We start from the raw sequence: 12697 nt of genomic DNA, 5'->3' as shown, positions 1-12697 counted from the left end.
AGTTTGTCAGACTCCACAACCAAAAGAAACCCAGAGTTCAAAATGACATTAAAATACATGAGTGGGAAAAAGGGTCTCACTCTCTCCAAGTAAAAAAAAAAAATCAAGTCCTCAAAATCCAGAAAAGTTGCTGGGGGTCTCTAAGGTGGAGGGAATTAGCACATTTCTGAGATATATCCCTAACAAGTGTCATGTAACAGCTGCTGTCTCGTGGCCACATGGGAGGTCACTGCCGGGGAATCCATGACGACTCCATTGAATTCATCACAATTATCTCCAAGGGGCTCCTGTGTGTACACACACACACACACACACACACACACCCCCCCCCACACCCCCCCTCCCAGCATATGATAGAATGCATAAAAGGGAAACAAATCGGTAGCATTTCAGCCAATAGATTCCTGGTAGATTTTAAGGGGCAGCTGTGGGTTCAGCTGTGTGTTTTACAGTAACACAGTATGATCTTACCCGAGCAAAGAGAAATACAAATGCAGCAATTCCTCCTATTTCATGCACAACACTTTGCAGATGTTCATGTTGAACAGTCTGGAGATTCTTCAGGTTTTGAAAGTCCGGTAAATTGCTTAGTGCCTCTCTCGAGCTGAAAGGCCTTTGAGAAGGCACGGTTTTCACTTGTCCTTTGAGCCTAACAATAGGCTCGTATATGGTGTATTGAGCAGGATAGCATGGAGTGTAAACAACAGCAAGCTTTTCCTAAAATGAAAAAATAACATCAATAACAATGTTAAAAAACACATACTTAAAAAGAAAAACAATCAATACAACTATAGATCCTAGTCGTAGACATCTTAATCTGTATCAATTAAGTCACATCCGTAATGCCAGAGCAATCATACAATACACTTACCACGGAACACAAGTAAATGACAACCTGACCTTACTTTCATGATAGTGTAATGAATCTGGACAATGCGTCCCTTCTCCCCCGGGAGAGGCGGGGGGGATAGCCACACCATTCGAGGTTAGGAAGGGGAGCCCACTATGCAAGACACTCTCTAGGTGTTTGAGCAAGTGGGACTTCATTGGGAGTGACTACCCTCTTGGGGACAAGGACTCCATTCCAGAATGAACGCCCAGTCCATGTCACCTTGTGTACCTATATCTTCCACAGCAACTGGATTTAACAAGAATGGTTTCTTACCTCTGTTGGCTGCCGGCAGTGTTGAACACAGCCTGAATCCCCTGGTCAACGAAGAGGGACACGGTTTCAGCTATCCCAGTGACATTTATAAGAAGAGGATGGACTGTAAAGCAGAAGGGGGAACTCCTACGGAGGCAAGCAAACTAGTACACAGAGACAAGCCTGCACAGTATTGGTGTCCTGGACTGGCGGAGCCAGTGGAAGCAACCAGAAGGAAGACGACGATAACCAAACATCTGCAGGTTGGCGTTCCATCCAACCGAGAAGTCCAGGTCGGAACAGGAGTGGAAACTGTGAGATGTCAGCTCTGTCTGGTGGCCCGACCATGAAGGAGCTGCAGTGATTCAGTAAGGGCGGCAACAGACACCGAGACCGGACCATATGAGGGAGCTCGGACCCCAAGCTCAGTACATGTCGGACCGTGGTTGCAGAGACGTGTAGCGACGGCAAATGTAGACAAGGTTTCAGTAGCCTGACAAACCCGAGGAAAAACATATGCTAAAAGGTACAAACATTGTAAATACTGATTGGAAAGCCCATCAAGGTGGCTGAGAAACCTAAGAGTAGAAAAATCTTATGAAAGGGGGACAGAGAAATAGAAGCACTGTAAATAACAATTGGAAAACCTATCCAGGTTACTGGCAGGGAGATCACGTTTATGCTTCATCTCCTCTCCTAGTGAGACCCCCACCACTTTTTGTTGGACTTCTGGACCTTTTTCTGAAATCCTCATTAAATGGAGCCTTTTTCCACTCATTAATTCTTATGGGCTTAGTCTTTTGGAAGTCTATTCTATGTATTGTTCCTAACCCTATGGATTCCATATTCCTCCATAACTATTAAAGGCATCTGTATTTTACTATTGCAGCTGACAGCTCCTTATGGCCAGTGTTTCTGGGGATCCTTAGAGTCCTCCTTTGAGATTCTGCTCTTTATCCTAGAGTAACTACAGTCCTTAAGGATAGAGAGATACTAAGTATCTCTCCTAAAACGTTATAGTCAGAGAGATTGACACACCCACCCTTATGTGGAGTGCCAAAGGGATACCTAGTATCCCCCTTCACTCTGCTCCTGTGGCTTTTTACTCATATAGACAATCTCCTAGTTATGGCTGGTGGCAGCGGATGTGTTCTACCAACTATTGGTGATTTTTCTACCGCAGACTATGTCCATAGCCTTGGTAGTGCATAATAGAGGCACCAGAGTACCAACTTGGGGCCTCCCCTTTTTTGTCGCCATTACTAGCGTGGTTGTTCTTTGTTAGTCCTCCTTCTACCATTCTGGAAGGGGGAGGCCTGTGTGTGTGTGTTTGCCTTTGGCGGGAACCCTTGGGTGTCACCACCTAGTCTCCAGAGTGGTTGGCAGGCTGTAAGTGGGGGAGGTGTTTTCCACCCTGGCCTGTCTTTTGTCTGCCAGAGTGCCGGAATAGAACCAGCTCCCACTGGGGGTCTGGCTGTCCTGGTTGGACAGCCAAACGCCCCTTTCACTAAATTGCTGAGAGATTGGAGAGGCGTGTGTGCTGGAACTGTATAAAAGGTGAGGGTCCTGGAGTGAAAAGGGTTCCATGTCATTGCAGCACGGGATGTTTTACAGTGATTTAAAAAAAAAAAAAAAACCATCGAAACTTTTTTCTAACGAAAGGACGTTGTACCGTGAAAAGCAGTTTGACCACTGGATGCTGAAGTAATCAGAGAAGAAGATGACCAGAGATGCCTGTAGACCCTTTGCAACACTGTGATGCTACCACTGCTGTCCTGAACCCATTTTCTGTGCAACAAAACTCTGAAGAGTACAATTCCTTCCCTTTGACTGGTGTGACCAATCAGTCCCAAGACGAACTCTGATTTGAGCCATCTCCCAAGGTCCTGAGATTTTCCGGAATTGCGGAAAACCCCAATACCAGGAGACGTTCTGCCCATTTCGAGTGCAATGTCATGGAAAGGCTGAATCCGTCCAAGTCTTTGCTGAGCCCTCAAGGACACTTCAGAGACCCAATCCAACTCACCGAGACCGCCTTATCAGAGTGTGGGACAGCAGGAAGTGAAGAAGATTGACAATGCAAATCGCATACTTTGTTGGTGCTGCAGAGAAGGTGCCAAACCACAGTGACCACAGAAGTTGATGAAAGTCGTACCAGAGGTCCTCCCTTGAGACTGCTGCCAAGAAATCCTGTCCATTGTCCTGCCTTTTGTCATCAGACAATGGAATCCAGAAGTCAGGTACAGAGCTGCAACATTGCGGAGCATCCAGCACAAACCTAAGGTATTGGTGGAAAAAGGTTTCCCTTTAGTGAGTCCTTTCTCAAGGTCTCGAACGCTGGCTAAGTCTTCTTGTATCTTCTTTCCTAGACACTAGAAAGTATCCACAGTAACCTTTGACTTCTGCTGCCTTTCAGGACTAAGTCTCTCTGAACTGCCTTTTAGCTAGGGTTGAGTTTTGTACTTTAAAAGACTTGCTGTGCAGGGAAACTGCCTTTAGAACCTGAAGCTCTGCTAGGATACCACTAATCAACTATTTTCCTTCCCAAAAATCATTATTTTATATGTGTATGCTGACTAAATTCAATTACTGTATTACTTTTTGGGTGCGTGTTATTACCGATAGTACTGTCAAACTCCTGTAACAATTGTATGCGTTCAGCAACTACCAACTAAGAAGTGACCATTTGAAAGTATTGGAAATTATACCTATGTGAGCTGGTATCGTGCTATGTATTTAAAAGTGACTCTTGTTCACATATAATATCTATATTTTAATATACATGTAAGCGCAAGTGTTACTTTGAAGTGCATTTCTAGCTGGGTTCAGTGTACTTACCCTACAGCTCACATCTTCCTCTTAAGATAAGCTTGACTGCTCTGCCACTCTACAAAGGTCTGTGAGTAGTGCAGACTGATACTAAGAGTTGGGGATCTACAAACCACTGGGATAGCTTGCTAAAGTCTTACCTTCTAGTGGAACTTTAGGAAAACTCCCCCAACAGTTACGGGAGCCTAAGAAACCCAAGGGCTGAAAAACCTATGAAATGGGGATTGAGAGAAATATAAATGGAAAAGATATCAAGATTTCAGGAGCCTGAGAAACACTGGAGTCAAAAATAAAACTACGAAAGGCAGATGGAGAGAAGTATCAACAGTGATCAGCGGCTGGGACGCTATCTAGGTAGGGGACCCTGTGAACCCTGTTCGAACAAATAAATACCCTAGAAAGGGGGAAGAAAAGGGATATAAAGACTTTTGTATGACTTTTGTATGGCTGAGAAAGCCACAGAGAAATTCCTGTGTGTATAAGAAAGCAAACAGTCTGAAGATAGTGGGACTTTGTTTTCCTCCTTCAAAGCTCTGGGATTCCCCAATCGTTTTTTTTTTTCTGCAACCCTCTAGGAATGGGATTGTTTGCTCGAAGGAACAGTTTTTGTTAATGACTGGCTAAAATTCATAACCTAGCATCAAGGGTGGAGAGAATATCCTGCTTTAAAAAGGACATTTAAATATAGAGAACAAGTTAAGTGTAAACTGGGCCATACAGAAGCCTTGTTGATGCTAGTGTACGAAACCGCCCCCTTTTCTCTGATAGCTATTTTCTAAAGTGACGGGGCCAGTTAGTTGGATAGGGTTCCGATTAAAAGGGCTTCACTTTGGACTTTCATTCATCCTTAGTTTTGGTTAGTTTGGGCTATTTGTTGTTGCTTGTGACACCTATAAGCCGAAACAATTGCATTAGAGTACAGATACAGGGGAATGGCATATGAGGAGGGTGTTAGGCAAGAATTGATGCAGTCACACTGTGTCAGACTACACAACACTTATCTGCTTGGTATTCGGTATACCACCTTTTGGTATAGGTCTGTACTACACAAGTCGGTAGTGTGACTGAGCAGCCAGGCCTATCTCAAGAGGGGTAAATGTGAGCTGTACAGCTGTACAAATGAAATCTGTAAATACAAGTAGCCAAGTAACACTTACACTCAAGTTTTCAGTTATAAATAATTATTTATTGAATTAACATCAGTTTTTAAATAAGCATTCTTTAAAAAGGCAATTCGTGTAACACTGTAAATATATTTTAAAATTACTTTTCAAAATCAAAAGTTAGTGGATAAGGAACCAGTTACTTACCTGTAACTGTTCTCCAGCATGGGTCTTGCATGGATTCACATGCTCATGAATATTCAAATATTCCCCGTCGTCAGGCTGGGAATCCTCAGTAAAGAAAAAAATCAGTTTCAGTTTCACTTATGCACTGTCTTTCTCCTAACAACCAACCACAGGTCTCTGGATCATACTGCCCCCAGCCAATGACTACCCTCTACTTAAGCCCCTCCTCTGGCAGCCATCTTCAGATTTGGTAGCATATAAAGTGACAGTAGGACCAAGAGAAGAGCCGCAGAGGGGTAGGCGGAAGGGTTCGCATATGAATCCATGCCAGAACCATGCTGGCGAACAACAGTTACAGTTAAGTAGCTTGTTCCTTCTCCAGCATGAGGTCTGGCATGGATTCACATGCTCATGAATAAAGAATACACAGCAGTACACACATGCACAACCACGGGAGGTGGCAAGGCTCAACATTAAGCATCTCAACATTAAGCAACTCTTACCTCCTCACCAGGCTCACCTTCAAGCCAACGGGTTGCGCAGCACTTCTTGGTCGACTCTGGACTCCTCCCTGGAATACTGGTCGACGCAGTAGAATTTCGTAAAGGTGTGTGTCGACCTCCACATAGCCGCCCTGCAGATGTCCATTAGGGGCACACCAGACAGGAACGCCTTAGTTGCAGCGATTGCGCTGGTAGAATGGGCTCTCGGACGGCCAGGCAACGGTTGGTTTGCCAACCGGTGACAATGGGTGATGCAGCCGGAGAACCACCTGGAAATGGACGCCTTGGTGAGGGTCTTCCCTTGGTTTACAGAGCCAAAGTTCACAAACAGTTGTGACGTCTTCCGAAAACTCTTAGTGCGGTCCACGTAGAACTTCAGCGCTGTAGCCATATCCAGCGAGTGCAAAGTCCTCTCAGCCGGCGACGGGAAGAAAACAGGTAACACCAAGGGCTTGTTGAGATGGAAGTCCGACAGCACCTTGGGCATGAAGTAGGGGTGCGTCCGTAGCACACCCTCGTCTCGTGGAATGTCAAGTAGGGTGGTTGACAAGAGAGGGCCTGAATCTCTTCCGCTCGTCGCGCGGAGGTGATGGCCACAAGAAATGCTGTCTTCCACGATACAAACTTCAGCGGCGCCGAATGCATTGGCCCGAACGGGGGACCCATGAGCCTAGTCAGCACCATATTGAACTCCCACGTCGGGATCGGAGCCTTCACTGGTGGGAACGAACGGAAAAGTCCTTTAATGAATTCCTTAACCAGGTGGTGTGACCCCAACGACAACCGCCCCGGTGTTCTGGTGTAGTGGGAAATAGCCACCAGATGAACCTTGATGGAAGCATGGGCCAACCCTGCCTTGGCCAGCGACAGCAAATAGGGCAGCACCTGCGAACCTCTTCCACTTATGGCCGTAGCATTTCAGTATTGACGAAGCCCTGGCCTTGGCAAGCACCTCCTTGCAGTCCGCCGGAAGATCGTATCCACTAAACTCTAGCGCTGCAGGAGCCAGGCCTGCAAGTTCAGCGACCCTGGGTTGTGGTGTAGAATCTCTCCTCCTTCCCTGGTGAGAAGATCTGTGTCCGCCGGAAGCTTGACTGGAGGTGACGAAGACATGTCCAGAAGGTCCGGGTACCATATCTGCCTCGGCCACACCGTGCGATCCTGCACCGGGACCGTCTGAGTTGACTGATGAGTCGCAGAAGCAACGGCAACGGGGGAAACACATAGGGGAACAGGCCGTCCCAGGGGAAGGAGAATGCATCCCACATGCTCCCCAGATGGGGAAACCTGCTGGCGGACCTCCGGTACTTGGTGTTCATCACCGTCGCAAACAGATCGATCTGGGGATTGCCCCATCGTTGAAACAGTAGGTCCACCTGATCCTGCCGAAGCTCCCGCTCGTGGCAAGAGCGCAGCTCCCTGCTGAGTGAGTCAGCGACAGTTTTCTGCTCTCCTGCCGGATGAAAGGGCACCAGGAACATCCTCTGGGTGATGGCCCAGTGCCATAGATCCTGCGCTTCCTTGGAGAGAGCCAGGGATCTGGTGCCCCCTTGCTTCCGAATGTAGAACATCATGGTGGTGTTGTCGTTTAAGTCCCGCACCACCTTGCCCTTGAGGGACGAAGGAATGTTTTGAGGGCCCAAAAAACAGGCCGGAGCTCCAGGACGTTGATGTGCAACGACTTCTCATCTGGGAGCCAAAGGCCTCTTGCGTGGAGATTTCCAGTGTGCGCGCTCCATCCCTCCAGGGAGGCGTCCATCATCACAGTCTCCTGATGCGCTGGGGTCTGAAGTCCATGCTCACCGTTAGATGCGTGCAGACGCCCCACCACCAAATCGCTCGGCAGAATGTCTCGTTGAGGGCGATCTTGTCCACAAAGCTTCCCGATACCTGGATCCAACAGGCGTCGAGGAGCTCTTGCAGCGGCGGCATCCAGAGCCTGCACAGCCGAACGAGGTAGATGCATGACGACATCATGCCGAGCAGGGACTTGCTGGACCTCACCCTGGCAACTTCCATGGTCAACAGCCATTGTACCTGGCCCAGGATGGCCTTTATCCTGTCCTTCGACGGCGAAGCCAGGCGCGACACTGTTGAGTCTGGACCCAGAAACCGAGCGTCCTGCGATGGCACCAAGCAGGACTTCGCATAGTTTATTGAGAACCCCAGTTCTGTGAGCAGGTGGACAGTCCTTGTTGTGCTCGACGGCGAGTCCTCGGATGAGCCAATCGTCCAGGTAGGGGTACACGTGGACCCCCTGCAGGCATAGCCACGCCACCACCGGCGCCAGGCACTTGGTGAAGACTCTTGGCGCTGACTTCAGACCGAAGGGAAGGGCCATGAATTGATAGTTTTGCCCCTGGACCACGCATTGTAGAAACTTTCCATGCCCCTTGTGGATGGGGATGTGAAAATAAGCATCCTCCAGGTCCAGCGACGACAGGAAATCCCCTTCCTCCAGTTGTCCCAGCACATGCTCGAGGGTGACCATCTGAAACTTCTGGGACCTGATGTATTTGTTGAGGTGGCGGAGATCCAGGATGGGCCGCCAACCACCTGTCTTTTGCCTGACGAGGAAGTACCGCCAGTACACTCCGGAGCCCCAGAGCCTCTTCAGGACGAGTTCTATCACGCCGTTTCTCAGCATTGCTCGTACCTCTACAAGCAGTTGTGGGACGTGGTTTTCTTGCCTGGCCACTGGTGGAACGCGGGGACACTTCCTTTGGAACTCCGGGGTGCGATTTTAAACCAAAGCTCTGTCGTAGCTGGCCACGATGGTGAGAGTGTTGGCCGCCTTAATGGTTGTTGCCACCGACGAGATGCCCCGCGTCCCATGATGTCTAGCTTCTTTCCCTCGCTGTCCGGTGGGGAAGTGGAAGTCGATGCCGCTGATACTGCAGATTTCTTCCTGGCCGCCGCCGAGACCACAGAGTCTGGGGATAGCTGAGATCCGAGACACTTCGGTGCAGAGTCTTGCACCCTGTATTTCTTCTTGTATTGGTCTCTTTGCCGGGGCAGAAGATGGGTTCTTCAGGAGGGACAGTCCTTCACCCCATATGTCGTCCAACAGCGGGATCGAGAGCACAGTCTTCCTCTTGGTCTCTCTGTGCTGATAAAGGAATCCCTCCTTCTGTTCCTCAGGGTTCAGTTGAAATGGCTCTGAGGCCCTAGAGATCATGGCATGGAACAAGCCAATCTCGTCGGCTGGGTTCCGTCGTCGATGCCGTCGGCGTCGTCCGTACCCGTTGTCGCCGTCTCTATCTCCGTCTCGTCCCTCGGCGGAGGGAATGGAGGTGAAGGGTGGTAGGGTGGAGGCGGATGTACTCATCTCCGCTTAAGCAGCGGTCCCCTGATGGTCCAGGCGCCGCTGGATTGCCCATCGGAGGCACAGGCATCCTTGTCCTTGTCTCTTAGCACAGGGTGTGGAGAGCTTGTAGGATGTCCGCCGACATGTCCGTCGGTGATGGCAGCGGTTGAGAGGGGAGGGTTGGCAGCGGCATGGGGTCCTCTAGTTTCTCACTGCCCTGCCGCCCCTTGTCGGTTCCCTCGTCGCTTTCCACGTCTGCCCCGTCGGAGTCCTTCCCGTAGGACATGGCCTCGACGAACTTCTCGTCAAGCACCGTCTTCAGGCCCGCGAGCTCCTCCTCGGAGGAGATATCCGAGTCTAGCAGGACTACCGTGCCCTCGACCTTTTTCTTGGCCATGGGCGATGGCCTCGGGGAGATGATCTGTATCGTCTTCACGGGAGTCTTCTCAATGGGCAGAAAAGATTATTCCTTCTGAGTGGGCAGGGAAACTCTCGTCTTGGGGTTCGTCTCCACTGGGACCGCATCTGCAGCCTTCGCCAGGAACGGCACCGCTCCCTCAATAGATGCCTTAGCCTGGTGAACCTGGGCCTTCACGATCTTGGGCGCGTCTGAGGCCTTCACCATGGGGGGAGGGTCAACGCCTCGCTCCCCCCTTGGCTTTCTCCGTCGGAGTCGACCAGGCCTTCTCCAGAAGCTTACCCGCGTGGTCCGACTTCCTTTTCTTCGCTGAGCCGGAGCATTGGCTCGTGGTTGACGGCATCGGCGATGCTACACCCGGTCTGACTGCCGCAGAGCCCGTACCAACGGCACTCCCGGTGCCCGCGGACTCACAGTGCTTTGCCTTATGTTGACCGCTCAGATTTTCTCTTGGGGTCCCAGTTAGTCGGATGATGGATCGATGGAGCTAGAGGCTCGATTGACCGAAAAATATAGCAAACTCTTAGAAAAATCGCAACCGCAGTAAAAGCTCGAAAACTATAGCACGAGGACTCCCCAACTTAAACGTGCGGTAAAAATCTTAAGATGGCTGCCAGAGGAGGGGCTTAGGTAGAGGGCAGTCATTCGCTGGGGGCAGTATGACCCAGAGACCAGTGATTGGTTGTTAGGAGAAAGACAGTTCAGAAAAAAAATTGAAACTGATTTTTTCTTTAGTGAGGATTCCCAGCATGACGACTGGGAATATTGGAATATTCATGAGCATGTGAATCCATGCCAGACCCCATGCTGGAGAATATTTGGATATGGTTCTTACACAGTGTACACCCTGAGGTGACTTATCACAAGAACATTAATGGCATTTATACATTTTAACAATTCTATTAATTTCATTTTAACAAACAAAAAACATTCAGACAGTCATATTCTCATACATTACAATCCCCTACTCGACCTACCTATATAATATCACCTTGCAACTGAGTAACCTTGTCATCTGCAATAGCTCTTGTCCCAGCTATATCTAGGTATGTCCTTCCCCCCACCTGTCTCCCCATAACAAGAGGTAGCTATGTCCGATACCAACTGTGTCCAAGCATTCAAGTCTACACTACTTTGATCCTAGCCCCGACAAGCTACTTCCTGCCATACTGAGGTCTCTGCCATCATCCATTTCTGAAGGTCCACCCACCATAGACGTACTTCCGGCCCACTATATGATTTCCACCTCATCATTATTCTGCGCTTCGCCAGTATATATGCTAAATCTTTCAGCTTGCTCACATGCTTTGCTTTCTTTGGTCTGGTCAAGCCTCCCAGCAGACTTGCCCGGGGAGATCCCATGTCTCGTCCAATACCCACCCATGTCAAGGCTTGGGCTATTTCTTCCCAGTAATGTCTAAGCTTCGTGCTAGCCCAGAACATATGTACCAAGTCCGCATTGTATAACCCACATTTCGGGCAAGATTGTGCTGGTGCATCATTAAACTTCGCTATCTTGTTCGGGGTCAGATATGCCCTGTGAATCACATATAATTGAATCAACTGTAAGGAACAAGTTACTTACCTGTAACTGTTGTTCTCCAGCATGGGTCTGGCATGGATTCACATGCTCATGAATATTCCCCGTCGTCAGGCTGGGAATCCTCGGTAAAGAAAAAACCAGTATCAGTTTCGTTTCTGATCTGTCTTTCGTAGTAATAACCAATCACTGATCTCTGCGTCATACTGACCACAGCCAATGACTGCCCTCTACCTAAGCCCCGCCTCTGGCAGCCATCTTCAGATTTGGAAGCACGTGAAGTGGCAGTATGACCAAGTGAAGAGCCGCAGAGGGGTAGGCGGGAGGGTTCGCATGTGAATCCATGCCAGACCCATGCTGGAGAACAACAGTTACAGTTAAGTAACTTGTTCCTTCTCCAGCATGGGGTCTGGCATGGATTCACATGCTCATGAATAAAGAATACATAGCAGTACACACATGCACAACCACGGGAGGTGGCAAAGGCTCAACATTAAGCATTACATCAAACTCAACATTAAGCATCTTACCTCCTCACCAGGCTCACCTCAGGCGAACAGGTTGAGCAGCACTGCTTGGCCGACCCTGGACTCCTCCCTGGAATCCCGATCGACGCAGTAGAATCTCGTGAAGGTGTGCGTCGACCTCCACGTAGCAGCCCTGCATATGTCCAGCAGGGGCACACCAGAAAGGAACGCCGTTGTAGCTGCGATCGCTCTGGTGGAATGGGCTCTCGGACGGCCAGGCAGCGGTCGGTTTGCCAACCGATTACAGTACATGATACAGCCGGAGAGCCATCTGGAAATGGAAGCCTTCGAGAGAGCCTTCCCCTGATTGACAGGTCCAAAATTCACAAAGAGTTGTGACGTCTTCCGAAAACACTTCGTGCGGTCCACGTAGAACTTCAGCGCTCTAGCCACATCCAGCGAGTGCAAAGTCCTCTCGGCCGGCGACGAAGGCGACGGGAAGAACACAGGCAACACCAAGGGTTCGTTGAGGTGGAAGTCCGACGGCACCTTGGGCATGAAGGAGGGGTGCGTCCTGAGCACTACCCTCGTGTCGTGAAAAGTCAAGTACGGGGCCTTGCAGGAAAGGGCCTGGATCTCTCCCACCCGTCGTGCGGAGGTGATGGCCACAAGAAACGCTGTTTTCCACGACAGAAACTTCAACGGGGCCGAGTGCAGAGGCTCGAACGGAGGTCCCATGAGCTTTGTCAGCACCACGTTGAGCTCCCACGCCGGGGCCGGGGCCGGAGCCTTCACCGGCGGGAACGATCTGAACAGTCCCTTCATGAACTTTTTCACCAGACGATGAGACCACAAGGACGTCCGCCCCGTGGTTCTGGTGTATCGGGAGATCGCAGCAAGATGAATCTTGATGGACGCGTGTGCCAGTCCAGCTTTGGCCAGCGTCAGCAGGTACGGCAGTACTTGGGGGGCCGTAATCCGTAGAGGGTTAATCTTCTGTGCGTGGCACCAGACAGAGAACCTCTTCCACTTGTGTCCGTAGCATTTAAGAGTCGAGGACGCCCTGGCCTTTGCAAGAACCTCTCTGCAGTCGGCCGGTATGTCGTATCCTCCAAACTCTAGCGCTGCAGGAGCCAGGCCTGCAAGTTCAGCGACTTCGGGTCGTGGTGGAGGATGGCGCCTCCTTCCCTGGAGAGTAGA

General features: G+C 49.9%; 1 protein-coding gene across 1 annotated transcript in view; it reads right to left on the bottom strand.

Moving 5' to 3' along the window:
- The window catches only part of LYST (lysosomal trafficking regulator), a 3942656-nt gene that overhangs the window by 2772631 nt on the left and 1157328 nt on the right, over positions 1–12697 (bottom strand). Inside the window, exon 17 of the mRNA XM_069606985.1 lies at positions 472–717. Within this exon, the coding sequence (XP_069463086.1) occupies positions 472–717 (246 nt within the window). The remainder of the gene's footprint in view (positions 1–471; positions 718–12697) is intronic.

The sequence above is a fragment of the Ambystoma mexicanum genome, chromosome 4p (genome assembly GCF_040938575.1).
Source record: "Ambystoma mexicanum isolate Mex_15411 chromosome 4p, UKY_AmexF1_1, whole genome shotgun sequence".
In the NCBI taxonomy this organism is placed as follows: Eukaryota; Metazoa; Chordata; class Amphibia; order Caudata; family Ambystomatidae; genus Ambystoma; species Ambystoma mexicanum.
Note: the sequence above shows the minus strand (reverse complement) of the source record. Positions and strands in the feature narration are given on the sequence as shown.